Source organism: Argopecten irradians, chromosome 1, assembly GCF_041381155.1.
Source record: "Argopecten irradians isolate NY chromosome 1, Ai_NY, whole genome shotgun sequence".
NCBI classification, from domain to species: domain Eukaryota; kingdom Metazoa; phylum Mollusca; class Bivalvia; order Pectinida; family Pectinidae; genus Argopecten; species Argopecten irradians.
Window position 1 is genome coordinate 30,059,210 of NC_091134.1, and position 25,782 is coordinate 30,084,991.

A 25,782-nucleotide genomic window follows, 5' to 3' on the forward strand; every position below is an offset into this window, starting at 1 on the left:
AAATTGTACTGCAGTAGACAGAGACAAAGTTCAAGGATTTCTTGACTGCACAAAACTCAAGTTTGGTATGACTAACTAGACCATGGTTCTTAAGAATACCTTACAGTTAAAGTCAAAAGGCACTGCAATGTTAAAGGTCATAGGGGTTAGATAGGCTAAAACCTTTAAACAACTTCTTGTCAATAACTAAGAAGACTAGAGTTCTGATATTTGGCATATACGTAGCATGCTGGGTTGAAAAGCTACCAAGATAGATTGGTTAAATAAATGACTTTGACATTCTTTAAAGTAAGTTTGTTCAACTGAATGATCTGCTTGGCTTTCATTCAAGGTCACAGGGGTCAAAAGGTCTTACAAGTTAGCATGCTGGGATGCAGTGCAACCAAATTTGTCCAAATTAAAGGCCTTGAACAGGTAACAGATGTAATACAGTGTGACTTGTCTAAACCGTACCCTGTACAAACCAGAAACTTGTCTAAACCATACCCTGTACAAACCAGAAACTTGTCTTAACCGGACCCTGTACAAACCAGAAACTTGTCTAAACTGGACCCTGTACAAACCAGAAACTTGTCCATACCGATCAAATTGTGTGGTTCCGGATATTTATTAATAAATTATAGTATCTAAAACCTGTATAATCCGGAACCTGTCTACTCTGAAAACCATATTTATTTTAATAATGTTACTCTACTTTTCTGTAAGGGGTAATTAATGTAGTGCCAATTTATAGACCTATATTTATATGTACATATTCCTATACTATATTTTGTAAACCGACAATGATGTTTTAACAAGACGGAACAATCAAAACAAGCACTCTTCATTCACGCCTTTGATTCAATGCTATACTGTTCAATCATGAGACGCCTACGGGAGTTTTACCTGTACTAAAGACAGTGACAGCTTTTCACTTGTACATGTTTTTGCCTCCACTGCGTTCCCCGGCAAGGTCTGTCGATGTAGATTTCTGTCACAGTAAAATACTTTAGGTCATTCCTTATAGGTTAACTTGCGAGATTTTCTAATGAGAAGTATCATGGCGGCCAAGTGAGCTGTATCGGAGATGTGAGCCATTGAAATGTGCTTACAAAACAATATACATGGAGATGGGTAAATAATCAGATCATGTTAGAAATGTTGGATATTGCTGAATTAATAAACGCAAATTTACTTGACATCATTTTCACCGCTGGATGTTTAGCAACACTATGGTTGATGGGATGAAATCGTAACTCTTCCATATACCGTCTGTTGTTCAGAACTACGTCATCGAAACTTACCATGAAAAGGTTATATTCTCAACAAATTGGATACCTCTATAAACCGAACAAATGGACTGGTCCCTTTACGGTAACATCACAAGTCATACTGTATAGGCTAAAATCTTTAAAGGACTTGTGAATAACTGAAAAGACTAGAAACCTTCTATTGGGTCTGGGATATCAAGTTTGTTGAAAGGAATGACCTTTATATTCATTCAAGGTCACAGGGGTCAAATATACTAAAATCGTTAAACAACTTCAAAATATTGTCAGATGACTAGCTAGAGGCCTTTTGGGACCCTTGTTATATTTTAGTTGATGGATTCATGCAGGCCAGATAGGCATCTAGCGGAATAATAGGCATCATGATTTATTATCATTTTACACGACATACTTACACCCATATCTGCATATTGAGATTGCCAATAAAGTTTTATCAATATACAACAAAGTCAAAAATACTGGTCAATAAAATAATTTAATATCTCAACTCAGGTTAAAAAATAAAAATATGAATGATAAACGTGTATTGTAAAACAACTACAAAATTATCAAAATTCTATCAAATCATACTTAAACACATCATATTTTTGACTGCCATTTTAATATATCACATTTGATTGTACACATGGTAAAAGATAGGGTGTACCATGGAATCAAGCTACCAATTAACTAATATGCAAAAATATTAAATATGGTATATGAATTTCATTGAAAATTAGAAAGTGCTAGATACTGTATAAGTTAAAGCTATCTCATTATATTTTAAGACCATAATTAATTATGCAGTTATTTACCCTTGTTAGATGCCGTGATTATTTGTTACACCAACCCTCAATACTCCAGGGATTACTATCACTGACATTATATACCTGGACTATTTCATACTAAAACTGGAGGCAGCTCATGAGTAAAAAACCGTCAAAGCACAGGCCTGTAGAGACTTCCTTTGAAGACTACAGAGTGAGAGAGTGATGCCTGACATCAAAGCCACACTGTGTACCGTTATTCAATTCTTTTGATGTACATCAAAGGACCAAATTCAGCTGAAATTACCTGTGTCTTTAGTTTTACTATGACATAGTTTACGAGTGGATATAATGAAAGTGATAGCAACCCCTGGAGTGTTGAGGATGTTCTACAACATACACGTACATATTTGTTTCTGTGAGGAATTTTCAACATTTTCCCTTATATTAAAAGTGGTAAAATAATCAAAGAAAGCTCTCAAGAGTAGATAACTCCTAATTAGACAAAAAAATTGACAATCCTGCTTGCTGTTATTTATTTGGAATGGAATCATAAATGTATGATGTTTTTGTTGGACTTGTCGAGTAAACTCTTCAGAAATGAGACTGAAAGACGACGGAACCAATATATCAAAGACAAACTGTTGCTAGGATTTCATCTTCTCCTTATAACAGCTAGACATCTTATAGTAATTTCTTTATTTACAGTTAACGGTCCAAAAATCTTACTTTGCCCAAATCATCAGAGAATAATAAAATACGCGTATTTAACTGATATAATACCTAAAGGTCCTGTTTGAGTTGTTCTGATGGTCCTGATCAAACTTCTATTTTATAAAATACATGTATATTTGTATATTCAAGTTTACAAACTGGAATATTCTGAATATTTCAAATAAACCATGATTTCACTGATTTAGCTTTTGGGAGGTTGTCTGTACATAACTGGTTCAGGATCAGCAAAAACATGTACAGATGAAAATGAAATACATACCCAACATTGATATGATATATATAGGAATTAAAGCATCTATCATGGAAAGCACCAATTTAGAAAAGAACAGAAGTTCCACCATCTATTTGGACTTCCATTGTAGTATTTAATTATATGACATAAATATATATTTGTGATACTATGTATTGTTTGAATAACTTAACCAACAAGTTAGTGTATATTGATCTATACCTATACATGTATATGTAAACTATTTTTTCACAATATATCATAAAGCTTAACTATTACCAGTTATAAAATGACTATCAAATTACATGTGTATATCACTTAATCTGGTGTCTTTAATAATCTAAAAAAAATTAGCAATAATCTATTTCAAAAACAAAGGGTAAATAGCCACACCATCCACAGTATAAAAAATCTCTCCATCACACACAAATACAGGTGGTCTATTTGGTGAAACTTAATAAAAAATCACCATTAAAGTATATAAATCTAACAATTGAAATATGTAATAATGAAGATATAAAAACTACAAAAACACATTACACTTATTTCTGATTCTGCTTAATAGCAAACAAACTGGTTTTCTCTCTCTCTCTCAGTTTTTTTTTTTTTTTTTTTTTTTTATCATCACATCCCGAAGGAGCCAACAGCAGTATAACAATGGATAGCCTTAGTAAAATGGATTAAAAGTATCTAGTCTTTGCATACAACAGTTATCTGAATTTAGGACAGGGATGGATAGTTACGTCATATGATGTATACAAAAATAATGTTGTTTCCTGTGAAACAGTATTAAGATTTGCTCAAACACACATGACATCGCAATCAATACCCAACCAACAAGGGGAGATAACTATGTAATGTGTAAATTCTTTTTTTCTAACTACAGGACGAAATAGCATTGGCAATATAGCTTTAAAGTTGTAAGAAACAACTTCAATAATTTTCTGAAATTTGTTATATATTAAGAGATTTCATAATTCATCAAGATATGCAGACAATCTCCAGGGACATCATCACTTCCTTGAAGTAAAAACAAATATATCACATCTAAATTTCAACAACAACAGTTAAAATTATCTGGAATGTCAACAACAACAAATCATCTACAAAAATTGGTTCTACAAAATGATAAATTATTACTAATTAACAAAATCAGAAAAAATAGCACGTAAAAACTTCAATTAAAAAAAAATATCAATATGTAAAACTTGACAAAATAACACTCTTTTGGAATACCGGTGTCATACAAAATTTTGTCCCCCATTAAATATTCATCTGCATGAGCATATCATAGTGATCAAAATTGTATAGGACACTGGTACATACATCTTAAACTAACAATGCTGATTATATTTGGGGAAGATATAAAACCTAACTCAGAAAAAAATATGAATATGTATATAAAAAAATGACCCTTGACTTTAATGACAAGACATGTCCTTGACCTTTGGCTTTGTCATGGGTATCAAATTCTTCCCTGACTTTTGGCTTTATAAACAACCACAAGAAATTTCCCTGACCTTGGATCAAGTTTTGACCACCAGCATCTTGATTCTCTGACCATTTACATAATTGTCATTAACTAACAACAAGCCTTGCTTTTCTGTCTTACCATGGACCACAAGAAATTTCCTATATTTCTAATTTATGCCTCAGCTTATCTAATATTGAAAAAAAATGGTTATTTATATTTGACCTATTTATCTTTATAGTACATGTTCTGTAAGTAATTGTGTTCTATATGATGTGTTACATTCAGAAATAAACAGTAATGAATGAAAGTGACCTTGTTTGGCAAGAAATGAACCTTGTTTTTAACCTCATTTTTGAACAAAAGAAATTTTCCAGACCCTTGACCTTGAGGTATAAAAGAAACAAATGTTATACAGCCAATATGACAACAAGTACATGTACTTAAATATTATTCAGTTTCAAACGTGTTATCAATATTCTTTTCAGATAAAACAAATTATTATAGGTAGACACACATTATGTGTGGATTACAAAAGATTTTTAAATTTCAAAATCATGATACAAGTGGCTGTTGGTAATTGTCAGGGTTTCCAAATTAAAGAACCAGCTTCTCTCGGTTAAGCCACTCATAAAAATACAGATCGGAGGAGAGAGATATATAGAAATACCAGCACTAGAATGTGAAACATGCAGAAAAAATACATTTACCTGTCAAGTCAGACTTGTATAATACTTGACATTTCACTTCAATTGAAATTAAATATAACATGTTAGTTTTATAAAAATGTCATTGTATGTTACAGGAGTACTGAAATAAACTTCCATAGTCTGGTTATACATAGCACTTTGTTTATAGCTACTGTTAATATCCACATTTTAGCACGTTTTGTACTAACAGATCTCCTAAAATAGCACTGCTCTATACACCATATTACCACTTCTTACTGACAGCTATCAATCAATCATGACTTTGCAATTTGTATTGTGTATGCTCCGACGTTGGGTCCAATAATAAATGGGTACAAATGCATGTACGAGCGGGTGACTATAGATCAACTGGTCAGTGGTCCTTGGTCAGTTACTTCCTGGGGTACCTATACAAGTCACCATTTTGTTAAACCCGGAGAATTGTTCTAATTTCATTAAAAATGAGTCGCAGAAAAATAACATTGTTGTAGTGTTTGAACTGTATCCGTCCCTTAAATTTCATAATAGGTTGGTCCAGTCTTAGAGTCAGAATAGTTCAAATGTGTCTTCGGGGGGAATGACTATCATAAAAGATTAGTGTATAATATTCAGCAAGAAATACTTGTATTAAATTGTTCTGAACGATCTAAAATGATATTAGTACAAACTGAGGGTTAAAGTATGTATCAGGGTTAGATAATGTGAAGATAATAAATGTGGAATATCTTATAAATAATTTAATTTTTGATTCTTTTGATTTTACGTTAAAATAGAGATTCTTATAGTACATTTTGTATAGGAATATGTACATATAAATATAGGTCTATAAATTGGCACTACATCAAATACTCCTTGGTAATATAAACAAACAAAAATAAATAAATAAACAAACAAAAATGTCAGAACATCTACAATTATATGAAAAAAATAATGAGTTAATACAAACAAAACAAATGTTAATACAAGAAGACTTGATGATCATCATCTGTAAGTTGTTTGGCAATTAAGAATTACTTATTTATGTCTGGAATATTGTACTATCTTTCATGGGTTGAAGATTTTCAAATCAATAATCATTGGGTTAATTATTTCACGGTCAGTTTGGTTAGGAACTGAAAAGAGATTTTTTTCCATGAAAAGAAAAGAACACAAATATTTTGATAATTTTTTAGTTATTTACATACCAATTAGCTATTATTTGAAAAATTGACCCACAGCCACGGTAAGTAACTTGTTTGACTAGATCTGCTGATGATATATATCAAGTAATAAAAGGCAGAACTACAATTGTTAATTGGACTTAAGGGGGACATAACTCTCAAACTATTCATTCCTTGATTCTGATGTTTCTTTCGGTGTCTTCCCACTCAGCCAACATATCCAGCAAAAATAACATGTTGGCTGAGTGGGAATGAACCTTTCTTTTTTGCCTATTTATTGCAGGTGAATGTTTGTTAAAAAGTTAATTGAAGGTAATTACCAGTAATATGAAATTAGCATGCTGTTAATTTTCGATCACTTCTGTCACACATGCGTTTGAAGATGGATGAGCGCCAAGAAATTTTGCTTCCTCTATAAGAGGGAGGAACTAGACCTGCATCCTTTAAGGTAGATTTTATGAGATTTGGAGTTAATCCTGCGTCGTGTTTAGATTTGGTAAAAGCACTGCGAGTAGGAACCAATCCTGCATCCTGAAAAAATAATTTATTTTTTGAAGTAACAATTTACACCTACTTTTTTTCCCCAAAAATAAAGTTTAAAACCTGAAATTGATCATTAATATTTCTACTGTCTACTTAAAGTGAATCTAACAATCATTTCATCATGCATTTATCTGTCCTTGGTAGCTGGTACTGATTGTAACATTGTTCCTTTTTGGAGAAATCTGACATTTTTTCTCAAAATTCTGGTAAGTTTTTTTTTTTTTTTTACCAAACTCATGACGTTACTCTCAATATCCATTAATGTAACATTTAATGATCAGCTCACAATAACAGGTAACTCTGCAATCCACAAAAGATAGGAAAAAGTAAGACAAGCGGACAACACCACTAATATTATATTTGTTAATAAAAGACAACAGTAGGAATTGATAATTTATTAAATAGACCTACATGACTATGTCTACATTAACAGCTTTACCAGAAAAAAGAAAGAGGATAAAATCCAGCACCAAAACCAATTTGATCATGTTCTTTTTGCTGTATGAATTATGTACGGATTGTAAATTTGTAAATATACATTTGCAAAAATAAAAAACAGATACTGTTTTCTTTGTCTCAAATATACCTAAATGGGCAAATTTTAATTTTAAAAATAACAAAATGATAAAAAATATTAAAATTCAAAAGAAAAAAATGTAACAGACTTGAAACAACATTGTGTCAATATTTTGAATGAACAGAAATTCCAGCACATTGGCATTAACAACAAAATAAATCAAATTAAAACAATTATCAAATAAACCCATTTCAAAGTAGTGACATTCTAATGTGGTAATATATGATAAAAATCAATTTCAGATCTTTGGAGATTCTCAAGTCTTTGGCATTTTGAGGGATTTATATCCCTGACATTCTCATTAGTAAAACATTTTGGCACATCAAAATCTTATGATATTGCCAACAGCAAATCTACGAGAAATCACTGGCAATATACACATCGGATTGTGTTAATATACATCAGTCCATGCCATACACAGTCTGTATCGACATTGTACGGATATATCAAAGCATGCAGGACAACTGACTACTTGCAAATAATGCGGAGGGGCCAACAGCTTATCTTCTGGAAGAGAAACAAAAGTCAAGAATTTTATATAAAGAATGAAGCAGAATTGAACGAAGACTATACATTTGAAACTCAAAAAGTGAAAAAAGGTGCAAAGTGATTGAGTGAATTATTAGGATGTGATTCTTTTACTGACATGCAATTGTTCATTTAACTAAATAAAACTAGGCAGTTTACATTTGGGATATTGTTGTGATGAAATAAATCCATTCTTAATCTGTTTACATATGGTGATATGTCATATAACATAGTTAAACAAAGGGTGGTAACTCTGATCAATCAAAATTTACTACCTTTAATTTAGAACATTTATAGTGAGCAGGTATTCCACCTCTTACAGAATGTTTTACCACAGTTTTTGAATCAAAATCCCAAACATTTTATGCCATTTCTAGTAGACCTAAATGAATGAAGTTGAGTAAAGTTGGATATAAACTAAATGAAAATTCAATATTCCACATTCAAACCAAGCAAACAAATGAAAAGCAGCATCACCAAGAGTTACAAAGCAGGACTAGCTTGAGTTTTCTATATAAATTCACCCTATTAAAATGGTCCAAACTTGACTGGTTTTAAACTCCTGTATCACTGTTGTATGAACAGGCAGGTTTGACAGTTTACCTTATCTGAACTCGAACTGTATCCGCTGATGTAGTCCCAGTCCTGATGAAAGATATTTTAAAACAATGCAGAAATTGTTTGAATTCAAATAAAAAATATCCCCCATCATTTTGAAAATGTATAAAAAAAAAACAAATAAAAAAAATGCTTATTTTTTTATTATAAAATCATTTAGAAAATACTATACACTTTCTAAAGGAAACTGTTGCCATTAAGAATGGTGTCAAAGTGTTGGTTAGTATGATAGTCCTGTTGTTTTAAATATTTGTAGGTTTCTTTAAAAATGTCAATTAATACTATTTACATACTGGGTACATTAAGTTTGTCATCAGTTTTTCATCAGTCCAACATCATTGGAAAGCCAAAAAGGCTTGTAGCGATACATGGTAGTATTTACATTAATGGTAAGATTGAACAATTTACATTTTTTTATTGTTATCTATATGTATTTTAAACCTATAGTTTTTACACTAAATGAGCAAATTAATTGAAGTCTTGGACCTTATTACATTCGTATTATATTTTAGTGGCATTAAATAAAGTTAATATTCTATCTCATATATAGGTCAATTAGTCATTAGAGAATTCTTGAATAAAATTGGATTCAATCACAAAAGATTTTTTTTATTTATTATAAAGGGATGTTATATTAGGATTTGAAGTAGCAGATCAATAAAATTTCTAAAAAGCATTTGGGAAGATAGACATGGTTATAGAAATAAAGGGAGATAATTGCAGCTGAAAAGAGGAAGAAATTCCAGGAGAGCAGGGAGGTACTACAGCTTAGGAAGGGAGATAACTACAGTTGATGAAAATAAAAGCACTGGATGACTATGTAACGTAGGAGAGTTAGAGAGAGAATTCTTACCGGTTCTTTACCATCACAAGAACCAACAGCCCTTTTGTACTACAATTACATAACATGACTTGATTATGTACATCATACAAATATTACAGATACCATATCTGAAGTGCAGTCACAAGAAATGTTTTCAGGAATTATGAATTTCTTTCATCACATTGAAATCTAAGGTAAAGAAAATCTAGATATTACTTTATATCACTTCTAGAAAAATCACAATTTAAATACCAGTAGCATTAAATCTAAATATGCAATCAAAAGCAAACTTTGGTTGAATATGGCAAACATATAAAATGGCACTCGTATATATCGTCATTGACTTGCATCATATATCATTATCGCTTCAATTAAAAAGAATTCAAAGATAAGTATCACTTTATATTAACAAAAATATCACTTTGAACATTGAATCATAACTATTTCAACAAAAAATGATTTCCATATTAAATAAAATCACAGTTACTTGTTGTATGCATATATATTACAACTAAAGGCAAATAATTACCCGCACCGTTTTAGTTTTGATAAAGTGAAAGTGTCACTACAGAAAAAAGGAAACAAACCATGTAATATTGTCTATCAACAATTAAAAGAAAAATAAAAATTATTCAAAATGAAAACCTCTCACAAATGAAGCAAAATAAACCAGAGATATAATTAATATCTCTGTATAAACTGACTAGAATATCTTAAACATCATAGAGCCTTTGATATTTATCAGAATTTTGTTACCTAACTTGTTTACCTGAAACACAAGTTTAATCTCTCATGTTTCTAAGATAAGAATAATACATGATTGCATTACAGGGGTAAAAGAGACAACATCTTTATTCCTATTTTAAAAAAAAAGTTGAACATTTCATAGAAATTCAGTTTTTTTCAGCTAATTTCAAGTAAATACATATTTCTTCAATAATTTGACGGTAATTACTTAAAATATGCATCTAATTTTTACGGTTATAAACTTAAAATAAAAATGTTAATGCTTTTATCATTTATGTTATTTTAAGAAAAATTTAACTGATGAATCATTTTTCCGAACTCTTCTCAATGAAAACACTTAATAAAGTTTTACAGCAAAATATGTGTATGTATTTTCTGTAAAAAAAAGTTTGATCTAGCTAGGTATTTACTTGCTTTGCTATCACACGAGCACGCACACTGAGACGATTGGCTGAAGTCTGTGCTCTATGCAGATTAAATGGTGGAAAAGCTCTAGGAACCGAGGCACTTGGAGAATGTGGCATGAAAACCGACAATTGAGGAACATTTACATCTGAATTTGCCATGTCTTTAAAACATCGATTACTTGACTGTGGATAAATAAATTTTTCTGGGCCCCACTCAATAACAGATGGTCCATAGGTATGTTCATCATTAGTAATGTTATTGGTAGGAAATTCAGATGACGATAGCGCAGATGAGCCTTGCCTAGAGTGAATGTGAAGGTTTTGATTGGTTGATTTAGGATAAAAGCCAGACACACCAATATCAGTAAGATAAGAGAAACCAGAGGCATGCCATGGCATAGACACGGGAGGGAGCTTTACCTCGACACATTTTGTGCTTTTTGACATGGATTGCTGGGTTTCCTCCTCCTCCTCCCCATCTTCTACCACAATTGTAGTAGATTTATCTGTGCTGTAGGATGCTGGACTCCACTGATGGGCGAGCTTTGCCATGAGAAAATGCTTATCACTGGGCTCTGATTGAGACCTCTCTAGGTAGTTATTTAGTGCCCTTATGCTGTAGGCTCCAGAATTCTGTCCATTTGAAACATTTTCCATGGAAGGATTGCTAACAGAAATACTTCCATTATTGTTAGTTTCTGATGACCAACTTGTTGGCACAAAGGGTTTGCAATAACCCTCAGCTTTAACAGGACCTAAGACAGTTGCAGAATTGGAAGAACCAAGGTATGGAAGCTCAGGAAGGGCTCGAAGTTGGTGCGTTACAACTTGATTCAACTGGTTTTCAGTAGGTATATATGATGAGATAGGAATGAGGTCAGACTTAGATCTAGTTGTTGATATGGGCTGGAGGTTGGACCCTGGTGTTTGTGTGTTCTGGGACACTGGTGTCAATGTATTCTGGGACCCTGGTGTCTGTGTATTCTGTGATATGGGCTGGAGGTGGGACCCTTGTGTCGATATATTCTGTGATATGGGCTGGAGGTGGGACCCTGGTGTCGATGTATTCTGTGATATGGGCTGGAGGTGGGACCCAGGTGTCGATGTATTCTGGGGCACTGGTGTCGATGTATTATGTGATATGGGCTGGAGAAGGGACCCTAGTGTCTGTGTATTCTTGGACACTGGTGTCAATGTATTCTGTGATATGGGCTGGAGGTGGGACCCTGGTGTCGATGTATTTTGTGATATAGGCTGGAGATGGGACCCTGGTGTCAATGTATTCTGGGACACTGGTGTTGGTGTATTGTGATCAGATTTTGAAGGCTTTAAGTGGATATCTTTGTTTGGTGAGGATTTGATTTGTTGCATATTTGATGAAGAGTGCATAGAACTTTTCACGAGGAAGGGAGTGATGTGTGGCGTTTGTTTGAAGTTTGATTTTGTTGATTGTGATGATTCTACTGTGTAAGGTTTTGTCTCATTTGAAACTGTTGGAGAGGTGTCTGCACTTCTTTCCATGCCTGGAGTAACATTCCGTGAAGTTATTTGCTCTGTTTGACCTGAGCTTGAAGATAAATGTGATGGTATATCTGGCTCATGTAACTCAACATCCTGCCGATGAGCTCCTTTGTCATGTGATTCTGGTTTGAAACTACTTGACATTGACAACATGGAAACCAAAGATCCAGTTTTTGAACCTTCTAACACCTGAATGGGAGTGATAAAATCGGCACAATCATGTATACTGCAGCTATCATCAAAGAACTCCTCCAAGTGATCATCAGCTGATCTTTGAAAAGCTAGAGTATCAAGTGCCTCAGTTCCTGATGAGTGAAACCCTGTGTCACACACACTACCACTGTTGACCCGAGGGTCTGTACTATCCCTGAGTGCATTATTGGCAGCTGGACTTTTGCAGTGTACTGGTGTATTATCAATGTGATTACTACTTTCAATCTCATTCTCAGATGAATCCGATTCATTTGCTGAAGTCAAGAAACCACCTTGATTAAAGACCTTTAATGCCCTTTTGCCCATTTTCCTCACCTTTCCACTACTGCTGGCTGGTCCAATGCGTCTGCCTCTCTTTAGCCTTTGAATGTATGCCGCAGGTGGTGAACTTTTGGGGTGAACTTGATTTAAACCATTCAGATTAGCAATTGTTTGCAGCTGTTTTTTATATTTCTTTTCATTTTTCATGAATGCAGGGACACGAAGACAGTCAAGGCGAGCAACTCGTTTACATCTTGGAATTTCATCTGGACAGATTTTTCCACTCATCATTACACCAAAGTCGATGGAATCTATATTTCTTAGGATTTCAACAGCACCTAGATAATAACAAAAACGTCAGTAACAGATCAGACTTTCTACCAATAAATTCTATTGGACATTATTACCAGTGGACTAAAAAATATTATTTGGCATTGGTCTGTGTGGCAGGGAATTTGATTGCTCAAAACACTGAGTGAAGATTTTTTGTCTTTAACACCTATCTTGATGTAAGGTTATACATGTAATTCCACTGTTTTTGTGATACAAGTACAACAAATTATCTTGATACACCGTGTGGTATGCTTCACATAACCTTAATATAATTAAAGCATTGAGTTAACCTTCAAAGTAGCACTGGTCTTTTCCATATCCTCCAATATCATTTGGATCCACAAGGCCACGCTTCACCCTCATACAGTACTTCCATCGCTGTTCTTTACTTGATATGTATGTTCCTAGGTGGTCAAACAGCTGTTTAAATGACATCCCACTGGCTTTACAGGCTGTATCTGTATAAACATGAAGAAGTTAAGTAAGGACTATACAGGCTGTATCTGTATTAATATTAAGAAGTTAAGTAATGACTATACAGGCTGTATCTGTATTAATATTAAGAAGTTAAGTAATGACTATACAGGCTGTATCTGTATAAATATTAAGAAGTTAAGTAAGGACTATACAGGCTGTATCTGTATAAATATTAAGAAGTTAAGTAATGACTATACAGGCTGTATCTGTATAAATATTAAGAAGTTAAGTAATGACTATACAGGCTGTATCTGTATAAATATTAAGAAGTTAAGTAATGACTATACAGGCTGTATCTGTATAAATATTAAGAAGTTAAGTAATGACTATACAGGCTGTATCTGTATAAATATTAAGAAGTTAAGTAATGACTATACAGGCTGTATCTGTATAAATATTAAGAAGTTAAGTAATGACTATACAGGCTGTATCTGTATAAATATTAAGAAGTTAAGTAATGACTATACAGGCTGTATCTGTATAAATATTAAGAAGTTAAGTAATGACTATACAGGCTGTATCTGTATAAATATTAAGAAGTTAAGTAATGACTATACAGGCCGTATCTGTATAAATATTAAGAAGTTAAGTAATGACTTTACAGGCTGTATCTGTATAAATATGAAGAAGTTAAAGATGCTTCACCGCTGACAAATGGTATTTTTTCACTATTAAAAACAGGAGCAGACGATTTAGTATTTTTCTTCAGTTACAAAAGTTACTTACTTTACACTATTACCACCATTGAAAAGTTTGAGCTTCTAATTTTACTTCAATTTAAAAATATGAAAAATAATTAATTGCATCCCGAAAAAATTCAGAGGCACTATATTCTATATGGAATGAAGTACTGATTGCACATGCACAACAGGCGAAATAAATTATTTTATATTATTTTTTGTGTTAATTAGGCATATTTATACACGATTTAACACCAATTATTGCTCAAATGATGAATATCATTTACACTCTGTCGGCGGTGGAGCATCTTTAAGTAATGACTTTACAGGCTGTATCTGTATAAATATGAAGAAGTTAAATAATGACTTTACAGGCTGTATCTGTATAAATATGAAGAAGTTAAATAATGACTTTACAGGCTGTATCTGTATAAATATGAAGAAGTTAAGTAATGGCTTTACAGGCTGTATCGGTATATACATGTACATAAAGAAGTCAAGTTATGACTTTACAGGCTGTATCTGTATATACATGAAGAAGTTAAGTAATGACTTTACAGGCTGTATTATGAAATATGAAGAAGTTTTAAAAATATATCAAATATTTTAGCATTTGTATTCAATAATTTATATTTCTATTTTTATTCTTCAATTTTTAATTTGTGTTCTAAATATATGTGTCACATTTATATTGTAGAAGTTATTTGTTTTCATTGTAAAAAAGTAATTTGTATTCTATAACATCCATTCATAATGTAGATGGTGTGTCAAATTCATCCATAAAATCTTACAGAAATACATACTTCTTTCTGTCTGTTACATGTAGGTGTTGTTACAATGCTTAACTGTAATTGTAACGGATAGTCCTAGTAACTGTCACATCTAATATGTCACGTAACTTACAATACAACATGGCAGGTCCCCACAGAAAGCGTTCCTTGGCCTCCAGTATAGTATGTATGGCAGCTAGTCCTTCTTCTGCTCGCATATGCTCTAGACTACCCATACCTTTGATACCAAATCTCCGTCGGTCACTATACCAGGGTTGAAGGCCATCATTGAAGGCACGGAACTAATATCATTAAGGAAATAGATAAAAGTTTATTGAAAATTTCCACAATTAATTCTAACTAGTAGAATACTTACACAGAGCTCTCCAGTGAGGATGATTCCTATTCAGACTAGAACGAATACACGTACCCGGCCTACTATACCTTTCAGTCGGGTACGAATTGGTCCCTATGTGTAGTAGTGGAGCACTGCCTCCGAAAAATACTCGGGCACAGTTTTCTATACTTTTTTGTAGGTTTCCAATTATTTTATGCGTAGGTATACATGCATTTACATATTATTTTTGTCCAAAACAAACATAACTACCATTCTTAATATCAACCGTACCGCTCACAAGACGTCAAATTCACAATTTGTGGACTTGTCGTAAAAATTCCTCTCAGAAAGACCTTCATATGTATTACGTAAAAAAATAATGCCTCGATGAGAATTTGATATTTAATGTGGTTCAGTTTTATTGCCTAGTAGGTCAGCGATATCAAACAAGTACGATAAAATGCAAACAAACTTTTATAATGGTTTGAATAATTATTACTTTGCTCCATTAGCAGTAATAGGCACCAATTGCAGCTCTAAAGACGACACCATTTTCTGTCTCAAAGTCTTTTGAGCTACAATATTGCAGCTACATTCAGACATGTACCATATAATAGAAATATCATGTACACTGTAGTTATTTCCAAAATTTGTAGTTGCACTCTGAACACTCTTTTCAAATGTTGTTTTTCCAAAAACCTAAGACCTGATTCACATGTCAACAAAAGCTATGCATAACCATTGATATATTGTCAATAACAAACATTGACATGTAGTTGATAGACCCTTGATCAAATTGCAGTGAAACCCTTTTTCTGAGGCTATGTCATCATTTTTCTTTTGTCTATGAAAGAAAAATAATCAATCATGGATAATTTATCAGGTAGACAGCAATATCTCAACATTTATAGTAAAAGATTTTTGCAGATCAGCATCCTACAAACCTCATTCATATTTAACAAGCAAAGTCTTCCAGGCGGGTACAGAGATATCTACAATTTTACAATTGAACATGCATCTGATACATAATTATTTTCATCTTTATATATATATTTTCATTGTATATTTTATCTTTTAAGCACTTTTACAGTGATTTTTTCAATGTATAACTTTACAAAAATGGCGAGTAAAACTTAAGATTTTCACATGTGAATCACGACGTAATAATGCAAAAACATCGTCAGATTTTGGTTTTCGTCTACGGTGTATAAGTCGCACTCCAAATTTTCAAGGAAAAAATTTGTGACTTATTCTCTGGAAAATACAGTATTCATTTGACCGAACCATGCAAGATTATATCAGCAATTACTCTGGGTAGTGTCCAATGGCACCATGATTGGTTGATCGCCAGACAGTATGTAACCACACCTTGTGCTCTCACACGCACATTTGCACATTCAGATGTGTGTTTCCATTCATTACCGGAGCATAACATACACAATGCAAAGTCGCATGCAGTTTGATTGACAGCTGGCGATCAGACAAATGCACAAACACTTTAACTTCACCTAAAAGACTTAGACCAGGAAATTACTTCTTGAGAGAATGTGAATACCAAAGGCGAATATATAGTCCAAAGTTTTTTTTCAGCTTCTGTTGAAATAATAAAACTTGATTTAACTTCTTTGTAAAAGGATACAAAATGAGTGCCAATCTCGTGGTTGGCAAGACAACGAATCCCATGCTCTGTGATGTATACATTATCAGTGGAGTTTCTTATCCAAAAAGAAAAATTCCTCGCTTCAGGTTTATTGGACCTAACATTGGGACCAACCCACATCATTCGTGCACTGAAATAGAAATTCATGTCATTATTACTTCTATCAGATCAGGTAAAATAATTTGAAATGACTAAAGATAATCTTTTTAGGAAGTACAACAAATGATCCAATAAGCTCTTGTGACCAATCAAATTCTTCCCCACCTTTTTTTTGACTATCTGGTATTGGACTGGGTAGTCAGAATGGTATCAAAATATCTCAAAAAGCTGTCTTCTTATTACGCTATTGTAAGTGTCCTGTACACTATTAACTCATTCAATTTCACCCCTGACATTTCATAATAAACTGATCTAGTCTTTGATTTAGATGAGCCTAAATGTGTATTCAGGGGTGAGTTCATTATAGTTAGCATTTGTAACACCAAAGTGACCACTGTAATCCTTATACTCTGCAACATGTTAAAGTAATTAACAGGATTCATCATGCTATACAGATCACAGACCTAGACAGTTCATCAATCATCTTGTCAATGGTCATTTGAGAAGCTTATGCTTCAATCTTCATTTTTTCTCAATTGGACAAATCTATTTTAAAGTATTAATTAACAGTTGCCCTGTGTATAGAAAATGAGATGTGAGGTGAAAATTCTTAACCTGGCAGCCATATCATTGCACCAAATGATACTCATGGCCCCATCCAGATTGTGCTCTTTGATGTAATCCTGTAGAACTTCTGTGGCTTGTTCTTTAGAAATTCTTTCTCCATACTGCTTCGTAATGTATTTTTCTGCATCACCGTATTTTTCTTTCACTGACTTCAGAATAAACTCTGCTTCACCAAATAAATCAAATCGAATCTGGTTTTTGGCTTTATGGTATAACTGCTCAATTTCATCCTCTGATCCTTTGAGGACAAATTGAGGTAGTTTTCCATGCTTCAGGAAGCGTTCTCTTTGCTCCTCAAGGTTTATAGGACATATTGCACCAGTAAACTTCAAAGGCTGCTGCTCTAAAAATCTTATTTTTGTTTTCTGAGCTTTATCCTTTCGTTTATCTTTCCGGGTCATCCCTTCTGATGCATACAACTGGAGGTTCTTGTTCAGCTTTTCTCCTGTAAATAAAAATGTGAAGCTTTATGAATGTTACAATGAATAATGCCATAACATGCAACAGTAGTGAAATGCTCATTTATTGGCCTTTATGCATTATTCTGAAATGGTCAGGTCATGGCTGTGTTTTTCTTTATCAAATAAACTTGCAGTGAGAAATCCTTTTACCATATCAAATAATGTTATATAGTGTCATCTTATCCCAAAATTTTCTGTGTTTAAATGTTCTCTAGTTTGCAGTTAAACCGCTGCCTTAGCGATGAACTCTGTATAAAAACAACCTGATATATTTTGCTGATTTACCACAGATCAAGCATGTAACAGACAAATACCATATATACAATATTATACACAATCACCTACATGTACCTTATAAGGTCCTCTACTCCCAATAATATTTAATACAGTGTAGTATACACAATATAGGTAAATTAGGCCTAAACAAGCATTAATAAGTGAGAAGGATTTGTCACTCTGGGTTTTGGATGAATACATCGCTAGCGCTTCCGTGTTTGTGCACTGACCATGATATTGGAGATGACTGATTTTCCTTTGATATCTGCCAGCGCAACTTTTGATGTAGCTCAGAATACCAGTCTTAACTGCAGGGTTGGGGTAATTAAACATGTAATTGTAATAAATTGCAATTAATTACATTTTTTCAAGTAATTGAATGGTAATTTGTAATTAAGAAATATTTCAATTACATGTAAGTGTAATTGTAATTAATTACATTCTAAAAATGTGTAATTAACATTTCATTTCAATTACTTTTCAATTACAGATATATATTTACTAATGTCTAATACTAGGAAATGAATTTATGACATTTATTTGGCATATAGAAATTTAAACAGGTAACATATGTGAGGCAGTGATCATGGTATACATGTAACTACATTTGTACCTGTTTTACCTGCAGTTAACCCTTCAGGCAATATACAGGTGTGAGATGTGAACACAATTCAATTCAATTCAATTCTTTTATTACCTTGAGCCTTTCAGCTCATCGGTTTGAAACAAACATATACCGGTATACAAATACAATACACAAAACCACACTCACATCCATGCTCTCGCCATACTTACATACACACTGACACACAAACAACCCTCGTAAGTATACATAAGGCTAGTGTAGAGGGATTATGCTAATATTTAACTTATAAAATATTATTACTTAATTTAATATATTTTGCTAAATTTGACAATTCTTTTTTGTTCTCTGTTTCTAAAAGTTTAATTAATTTGTACATACTCGGTCTAAAGAAATAATATTTCTTAATAAAATGCTTTCTTAAAGCTAAATACCATGAATTCACATTTTAAAATAAAATGAAACTCATCTTCAATGTCCTCACTGTTACAGTATCTGCATGTTCTTTAATTTGTTTCTAAATTGTTATACCTTCCCGTTTCAATGTTTAATTTGTGAGATGATAATGGTTTTTTTGTTATTTCTTTTAAATTTATGACACCAATTTATATTGGTTTTGTTAAATTAGGTTGTAAGGACACAAAGCATGTGATTAGAACTCACAAATGTCTTGCTTATATAACACCTGTTGATCACCTAATAAGCATATCTAATGAAGGCAAAAATATAGATGATAGCTCAAATTAGTCTTCAACTGCCTCCCTGCCAAAAAAATTAAAACAGAGGACTTTTTCAGTTTTCTTCCCACTTTACCCTCACGAGAAAGAGACACAACTCAGGTTTTAAATTCAATGAAGTAGACATCTACAGGTAAATTGGTGAAGATTGCACAGAGAGATGTTGTGACCTATCTAAGTACTAGAACATAATTCATGCAGATTTTCAAAGGAGATGTTGCATATAGCCGCCCACGGTCGATTTTTAATTTTTTGGTGCAAATACATCAATCGGCACATAATACGTATCGGAGCAGTACTTATTCCATAAATAACTTACCTTCCGACTACAGCGCCACCTTTTATAAGTTTTACATCTGATTCCTACTTGTGCGCCTTTAATGTATCATATTAAGGCATACAAAAGCCAAAGATAAATTACTTTAGTGTAATAACATAGCATTTCGTTTTATCTTTTTAATGATATACAATACTTCATTATATCTGTTGGGGTATTCTTGCAATTTCAAGTTTTGCTCTTAATTTTTCATGAAAATTCATTTCATTAGTTTTTAATTAAAGATAACAATTACAAACCCAAGTGCCCTAAAATTTTAGCAATCAAAAATATCTTCATATATCATTTATTGACTCATGAAAATATTGTGTCAATGAATTACTGGATATGCCGACTTTTAGCATTTTTTTACATCTACCCCCTTTATTTCTTACTCAATATCAAAGTACTGAGAGTACTGAGACTTAAAAATGTTAAACGAAAACTGTCCTTATCTCGGCTCTATCATGAATCATACTTGAGAAAAAACGTATCCCATGTAAGCTGGTGTACCAAAGTTCGGTCGAACTGACATATATATTGACCTTTGATCTAATTTTGCATCTAATTTTGCATATATATCATATAGTACTTTTCACAAAATGTTAATTTTAGTGTCATATATTGAACTAGACAATATGTTGTGCCATCAAGCAACATGTACAATGCCAGGTCTCTAGTCCTCTTAGTTATTCACAAGAAGTCGTTTAAAGATTTTAGTCTATTTGACCCATGTAACCATGAATGTAGATCAAGGTCATTCATTTGAACAAACTTGGTAGTCCTTCATGCTAGCATTCTACAGTCCCAATATCAGATTCCAATGCCTCTTAGTTTTTCGCAATAAGTCGTTGAAAGTTTTTAGCCTATTTGACCCTTGTAACCTTAAATGAACTTGGTAGCCTTTCATGCCAGCATACTACAGTCCTTATTATCAGGTATCTAGGCATCTTAGTTATTCACAAGAAATCGTTTAAAGATTTAGCCTTTTAGACTTCTGTGACCTTGAACAAAAGTCAAGGTAATTCATTTCCACAAACTTGGTAGTCCATCATTCCAGCATTCTACATGCCTAATATCAGTTTTTTGGGCCTTTCGGATATTGAGAAGTCATTTGAATGACAAGTTTACGCAGTATGAAATGTGAACAACGCACGACAATGGACGAAGCATGGTGACTATAGGTCATACTGACCCTTCAGGTTAGATGACCTTATGGCATTAAAATGAACTAATGGGTGTTAGAATTGTACCCGCTGTCCTTATTGCATGATCGTAAAAGGCAACCAAATTTAGAATCGTATCTTAGCATCTCTTCTTCCTAACTTACTTTATACTTCCTAACGTCTCAGTTGACACCTCATCACGTTTTGTCTTCGATTGAGAGCTCATCCCTGTGAGGTAGGCTCTGGGCTCTGTCATCTGGCCGAGACACACCCTGCTTAGCGGTCAGCATTAAGCGAGTAGGACGACTGGTTCGCCTGTTGTCAGTATAATGGGACTGGGTGGGATGTGTTGCTTGGTGTCTTCGGCGGCATGTTTCAGTGATATAACACTATGAAAAGGGCAAGAGTTCCACTATAGAAGAAGACACAACATGAATATACTGTAGTCTCCCATATCACATACCAGGCACTTCATACACGCAGGACACTGCATACATAGAATGCCGTCCTTCCATGACCCTGGCTGTTAATAGGACATTGACTTAATCAAACAAACAATAAAAACAATTTTATAGAGTCACGAATGCAGGAATCGGTCTACCGCGAAAGCAAACTGGTTGATTCGCTGATTTTTACTGACGTACTACTACAGCTATAGTCATTTGAGGACGGCATCCCGTGTATGTCATTTTATATATTCTATGGTGTTGCCCCACCAAAGGACAGAACGAAGAGTTTTTTTCAAAGAATTAATTGAGTAACAATAGTATTTTTTTAAATAGTAATATTAACATCGACTGACAAATTATGATTTAAACTAATTGATATACGTATTTCGATCTCATTTTGTTCTAAGAAGTTAGACGAAAATATCTAGCAAAATGAAGCTGCTAGAAAGCAATGACCATTGAAGGATGCACTTTCATGAAGGGTGTTGGATGAGAAAAAGCTAATACTTATGTAATCAGTACCTGGTCAACTTTTTGTTGGTATTATTTCGCAATTCCTATAGGTTACTAAAGGTAAAATTAGACATAGTGTCTCGTCTGATGTCTGATTGACGCCAGCAAAAAAGGTAAAAAAAACGGATAAGTAGAATTTCCGAAAAATATTATAAACATGAGTTTATGATGATAATTTCAAGGTTTGGTCGAAATACGTACCTCATCATTACATTCTACTCTTACAGTAAAGTCAGTAATATTTGACAGTGTACTCTCAGTACTTTGATATTATGGAAAAAAAACCAGGGGTTAGGCAAAATTAATCTTAAAAAACGTGGTATATCCAGTGATTCATCAACTTGAGCGGTTTATGGTGAAACGATGATAATCTGAATATAATTTTAAACATCAAAATTTTAGGGTACTCGAGTAGTACTGCCTTACTTTTCTGTCGCTCAAACAAAAAATGAAAAAAACTTCAAAGGGTCATATTTTCTGTCATATTTGATATTTACGATTGATTTGTGATAAAATGATATTGGATACAGCCAAGTGTGATATGTCGTTAAAAAGGCATATTTATGTGGTATTTTCAATCACAACAAAAACGTGATTTAAGTGTTTTTACTATACTATGACTTATGCCAGGTAAAAGGTCCAAATTGGCTTTAAATTTACCAGTGTTAATGTAGGTACAAATACTTAGCTATACCAGCCACTTCAGCTCCAACAGAGAGATTGTTTAGTGTTGCTGCCAAAGTATTCCAACCAGACAGAAACAGACTGCCTGATGATAATTTTCAGACTCTGATGATGAAAAAATCAAATTAAAAAATATGAATGCCTGGTACTGTACCAGGTATTCATATTTTTGAATTACATTTTATCATCATCAGGGTCTGAAAAGTTTTAAATGTACATGTATTCTTATTAGACCTACATGTAAAACTAATACACCCTACAAGTATTTAATTGTAACTTGCGGTTTATGTGAAGCATGTGTTCTATCAGAATTTACTGAGAGTAACTTATACATGTATAAATGTTTCATTGTATGACTACACAAATATGTATATGTTATCAAAAATAAACATATTAAGAAAATGTAATGTGTATTTGTAATAAATTACTTTTTGAATGTAATTATAATTAATTACTTTTTGAATGTAATTGTAATAAATTACATTTACAAAACTGAGTAATTGTAATTGTAATTTAGTTTTGACCAAGTAATTGTAATTGTAATTAATTACATCGCAATGTAATTGACCCCAACCCTGCTTAACTGTCTTACTTTCTGAAGCGCTTCTTCATTTCATGAGCTGTCGTATTTTTTTAATGTAAATTTAAGACATTTCTTCTATATCTTCTGTCCTTAAACAAGGACTAGACATCGTGGAATTGAGCTTTACATTGACTCGATAAGAGAAGTGTTTGTTTATTCCCTGTACATCGGCATCTCGCGTTGTGTTTAGTAGTGTTAAGAGACAGTGACAAATCCTTCTCACTAAAAAACCACTGGCATAAATAAGCTCATTGACCTTACCGAAGTACTGAATGCATAATCTGGGTTACAAGGTTAATCTATAGTGACCCATATAAAGGCTTTTTATGTACATGTTATACAGTAACAAACATCAATATCAACTTTAGTTTGTTGTGATTGCTAACATTAATTTTGGCTTCGTCCAACACGCATTATCAAAAAGTGCAACCATATTTTGCTTATACCAATCCATTTAAAGAGCTCGATCACCTGGCATGTCATGATGTGTGTCGAGCTCTGAACGACACAGATGTTGTATCTAGTCATTAAACCTTTTATAGATGGAACTTACTTTGACGTTCAACTTGAGTGCTTCCTCCCTGCGGCAGATGCCCGTGTGTCGTCTGATGTCCTGCCGTCTTGATCGCGTCAAAGGCAAGCAATTTGTGACTGACTACACAGGCATCGCCCAGTGTCCGCCATGTCTAAATACACAGGTATCTAAGAAGCTTTTTGTTACGTCACAAGATACGGAAACTATTGTCTTCGGAAATTTAGCATATGACTGTATGGTAAGATTAGAGATGTTCCGAAATATTCTATATCCGGTCAGATCCTAAGGATCGAGTGTTCGCTCCTCGGCTGGGACGAGTGATTGGGGTTTTTTTTTTCAAATTATTTTAGAATTCTTTATACATGATTTTTTTTATTTTCAACAAAATTCTTCGGATCTTTCTATTCACAAATATGAATAAATAAATGATACGAAAAACATACAATATAGCTGGAGATAATAATAAATCTGAGAGGGGGACCTCGATACTCCGCCAGCAGGGTATCCGATCACTTACGAGAGTTCAGAAGCATTTGGTGCCGGAGGTTGGGGATGGGGAAGGGATGGATGGAGGTCACACAATACACAAGCTCTTGAATATATCTGCAAAATCCTGCATTCTGAAGCTTCGGCTCTCATGTTTTTCCAGAAAACAATCAAAAACTTTTCAAGACATAAATTAATTCGCCATGTGATATTCCAGTATGTCATTATTGTTCAGTTTTGCTACTTAGAAAAGAGCTGAGATTTAAACAGTATTAATTAAATCTCTGAAAACAGCAATTGGCCCCTAGAAGCTCTTGAAATAAATTGTGTCCGTGGTCTATGGAAAACCCAGAATTCTGGTCTTGTAAAGCACTGTTCAAAAAAATAATAATTGTGTTATATTGAACAAAGATTAAAGAAGACAACTGTCCGTGGTCTATGGAAGAACATAGGCTGTAGAATCATGGTACCCTCCAGTTTTCTGAGACTAATATCAGAAACATATATACATAGAGATTGGAAACTCCTTCTTTGTCTTTGTCGACAGGCAGCGGGACCTCCGGTTTATAGGCATTTTCCCTTGGCTAACTACTTTTTAGTGTATTTTTTAAAACATGATATTTTTGCATCAACACAAAGTTTAAACATTATATCATGGTTTGGCGTGACCAGTTTTCCCGATTGATATAATTTGATATGATTTTTGAAAGCATGAAAATCAGCAATTTTACCTGGTTTTTCGAAAATCAGACATTCAAAACAGGAAGTGCATTTTGTTTCATTATAATATATAAGTTATAATATTATTTTTCTTTCCAAAATCATACTCAAACCATCTGAAAATTACAAAACTTTTATAACATATCAAAGTTATTCTGTTGTATTGTTTATCTTAGTATAAAATCCCTAGGGACATACAGAGATACATCTGCCAATCGTAAAAGTAGCAGAGTTGCCAATCTCTATGTATATATGTTTCTGGTATAAGCAATATCAAATTTGCTATTGATAGTACATTTGTATTTCATTTTACCGACAAGTATCATTTAAGCTTGCCTAGGTCTAAATCTACGTTTTTTATTATATTTTGTACCCAGTCACTTGTACCTTAATTACATTGATAAGCATTTAATTACAAATTATGGACAAATTTGCTTAGGTTACATATGTAGTGTCCAAAGCATTATTTTAAATACAAGAAGAACGAAGGCCACAGGACAATGTTTGGGTAATGACGTTACAGAAGGAATATAATTCGATTGTTTTAAAAATGGAAACACCGAGTTGATATCCTATATATCGAACCCCATTGAAGGAAAACAGAGTATATAATATTGGACAATATAATACAAAGTGCATGCATATACATTTTGTGTACCTATATACATATATATGTGTGGTATACTGCAATAATAAACGGGTGAGACCACTTTGTTTTACAGCTTACAATGGATGACATTTTGGAAGAGTTGGG

The 25,782-nt window shown here is 33.2% G+C and overlaps 1 protein-coding gene across 6 annotated transcripts; it reads right to left on the reverse strand.

Moving 5' to 3' along the window:
• Positions 1–1,726: 1,726 nt before the first annotated feature.
• On the reverse strand, positions 1,727–24,009 carry LOC138323569 (microtubule-associated tyrosine carboxypeptidase 1-like). 6 transcript variants are annotated; one of them, XM_069268284.1, is made up of 9 exons: positions 23,841–24,008; positions 17,508–17,964; positions 16,773–16,923; positions 14,930–15,098; positions 13,160–13,327; positions 12,591–12,874; positions 9,418–9,456; positions 8,550–8,591; positions 7,222–7,925 (listed from the first exon to the last, which is right to left on the reverse strand). In XM_069268284.1, exons 2-9 carry the CDS (start codon positions 17,918–17,920, stop codon positions 7,887–7,889), a joined length of 1,305 nt encoding a protein of 434 aa, XP_069124385.1. In that variant the 5' UTR covers positions 17,921–17,964; positions 23,841–24,008; the 3' UTR covers positions 7,222–7,886. The 6 variants fall into 6 exon arrangements, with proteins under 6 accessions (XP_069124367.1, XP_069124376.1, XP_069124385.1 ...); XM_069268266.1 differs by lacking the exons at positions 7,222–7,925; positions 8,550–8,591 and adding an exon at positions 1,727–6,829 and having other exon boundaries at positions 23,841–24,009; XM_069268300.1 differs by lacking the exon at positions 8,550–8,591.
• Between the last annotated feature and the right edge of the window lie 1,773 nt (positions 24,010–25,782).

Bases quoted from the DNA above. Each gene is read 5' to 3' on its own strand.
- LOC138323569 (XM_069268266.1), bottom strand. From the start codon at position 17,920: ATGACCCGGAAAGATAAACGAAAGGATAAAGCTCAGAAAACAAAAATA. The intron at 16,924-17,507 runs GTTAAGAATTTT...TTTCTATTTCAG, and splicing joins TGCAATGATATGGCTGCCAG to TGCACGAATGATGTGGGTTG. The intron at 6,830-9,417 runs GTAAGAATTCTC...TTATTTTTTCAG, and splicing joins CTTGTGATGGTAAAGAACCG to GATGCAGGATTGGTTCCTAC.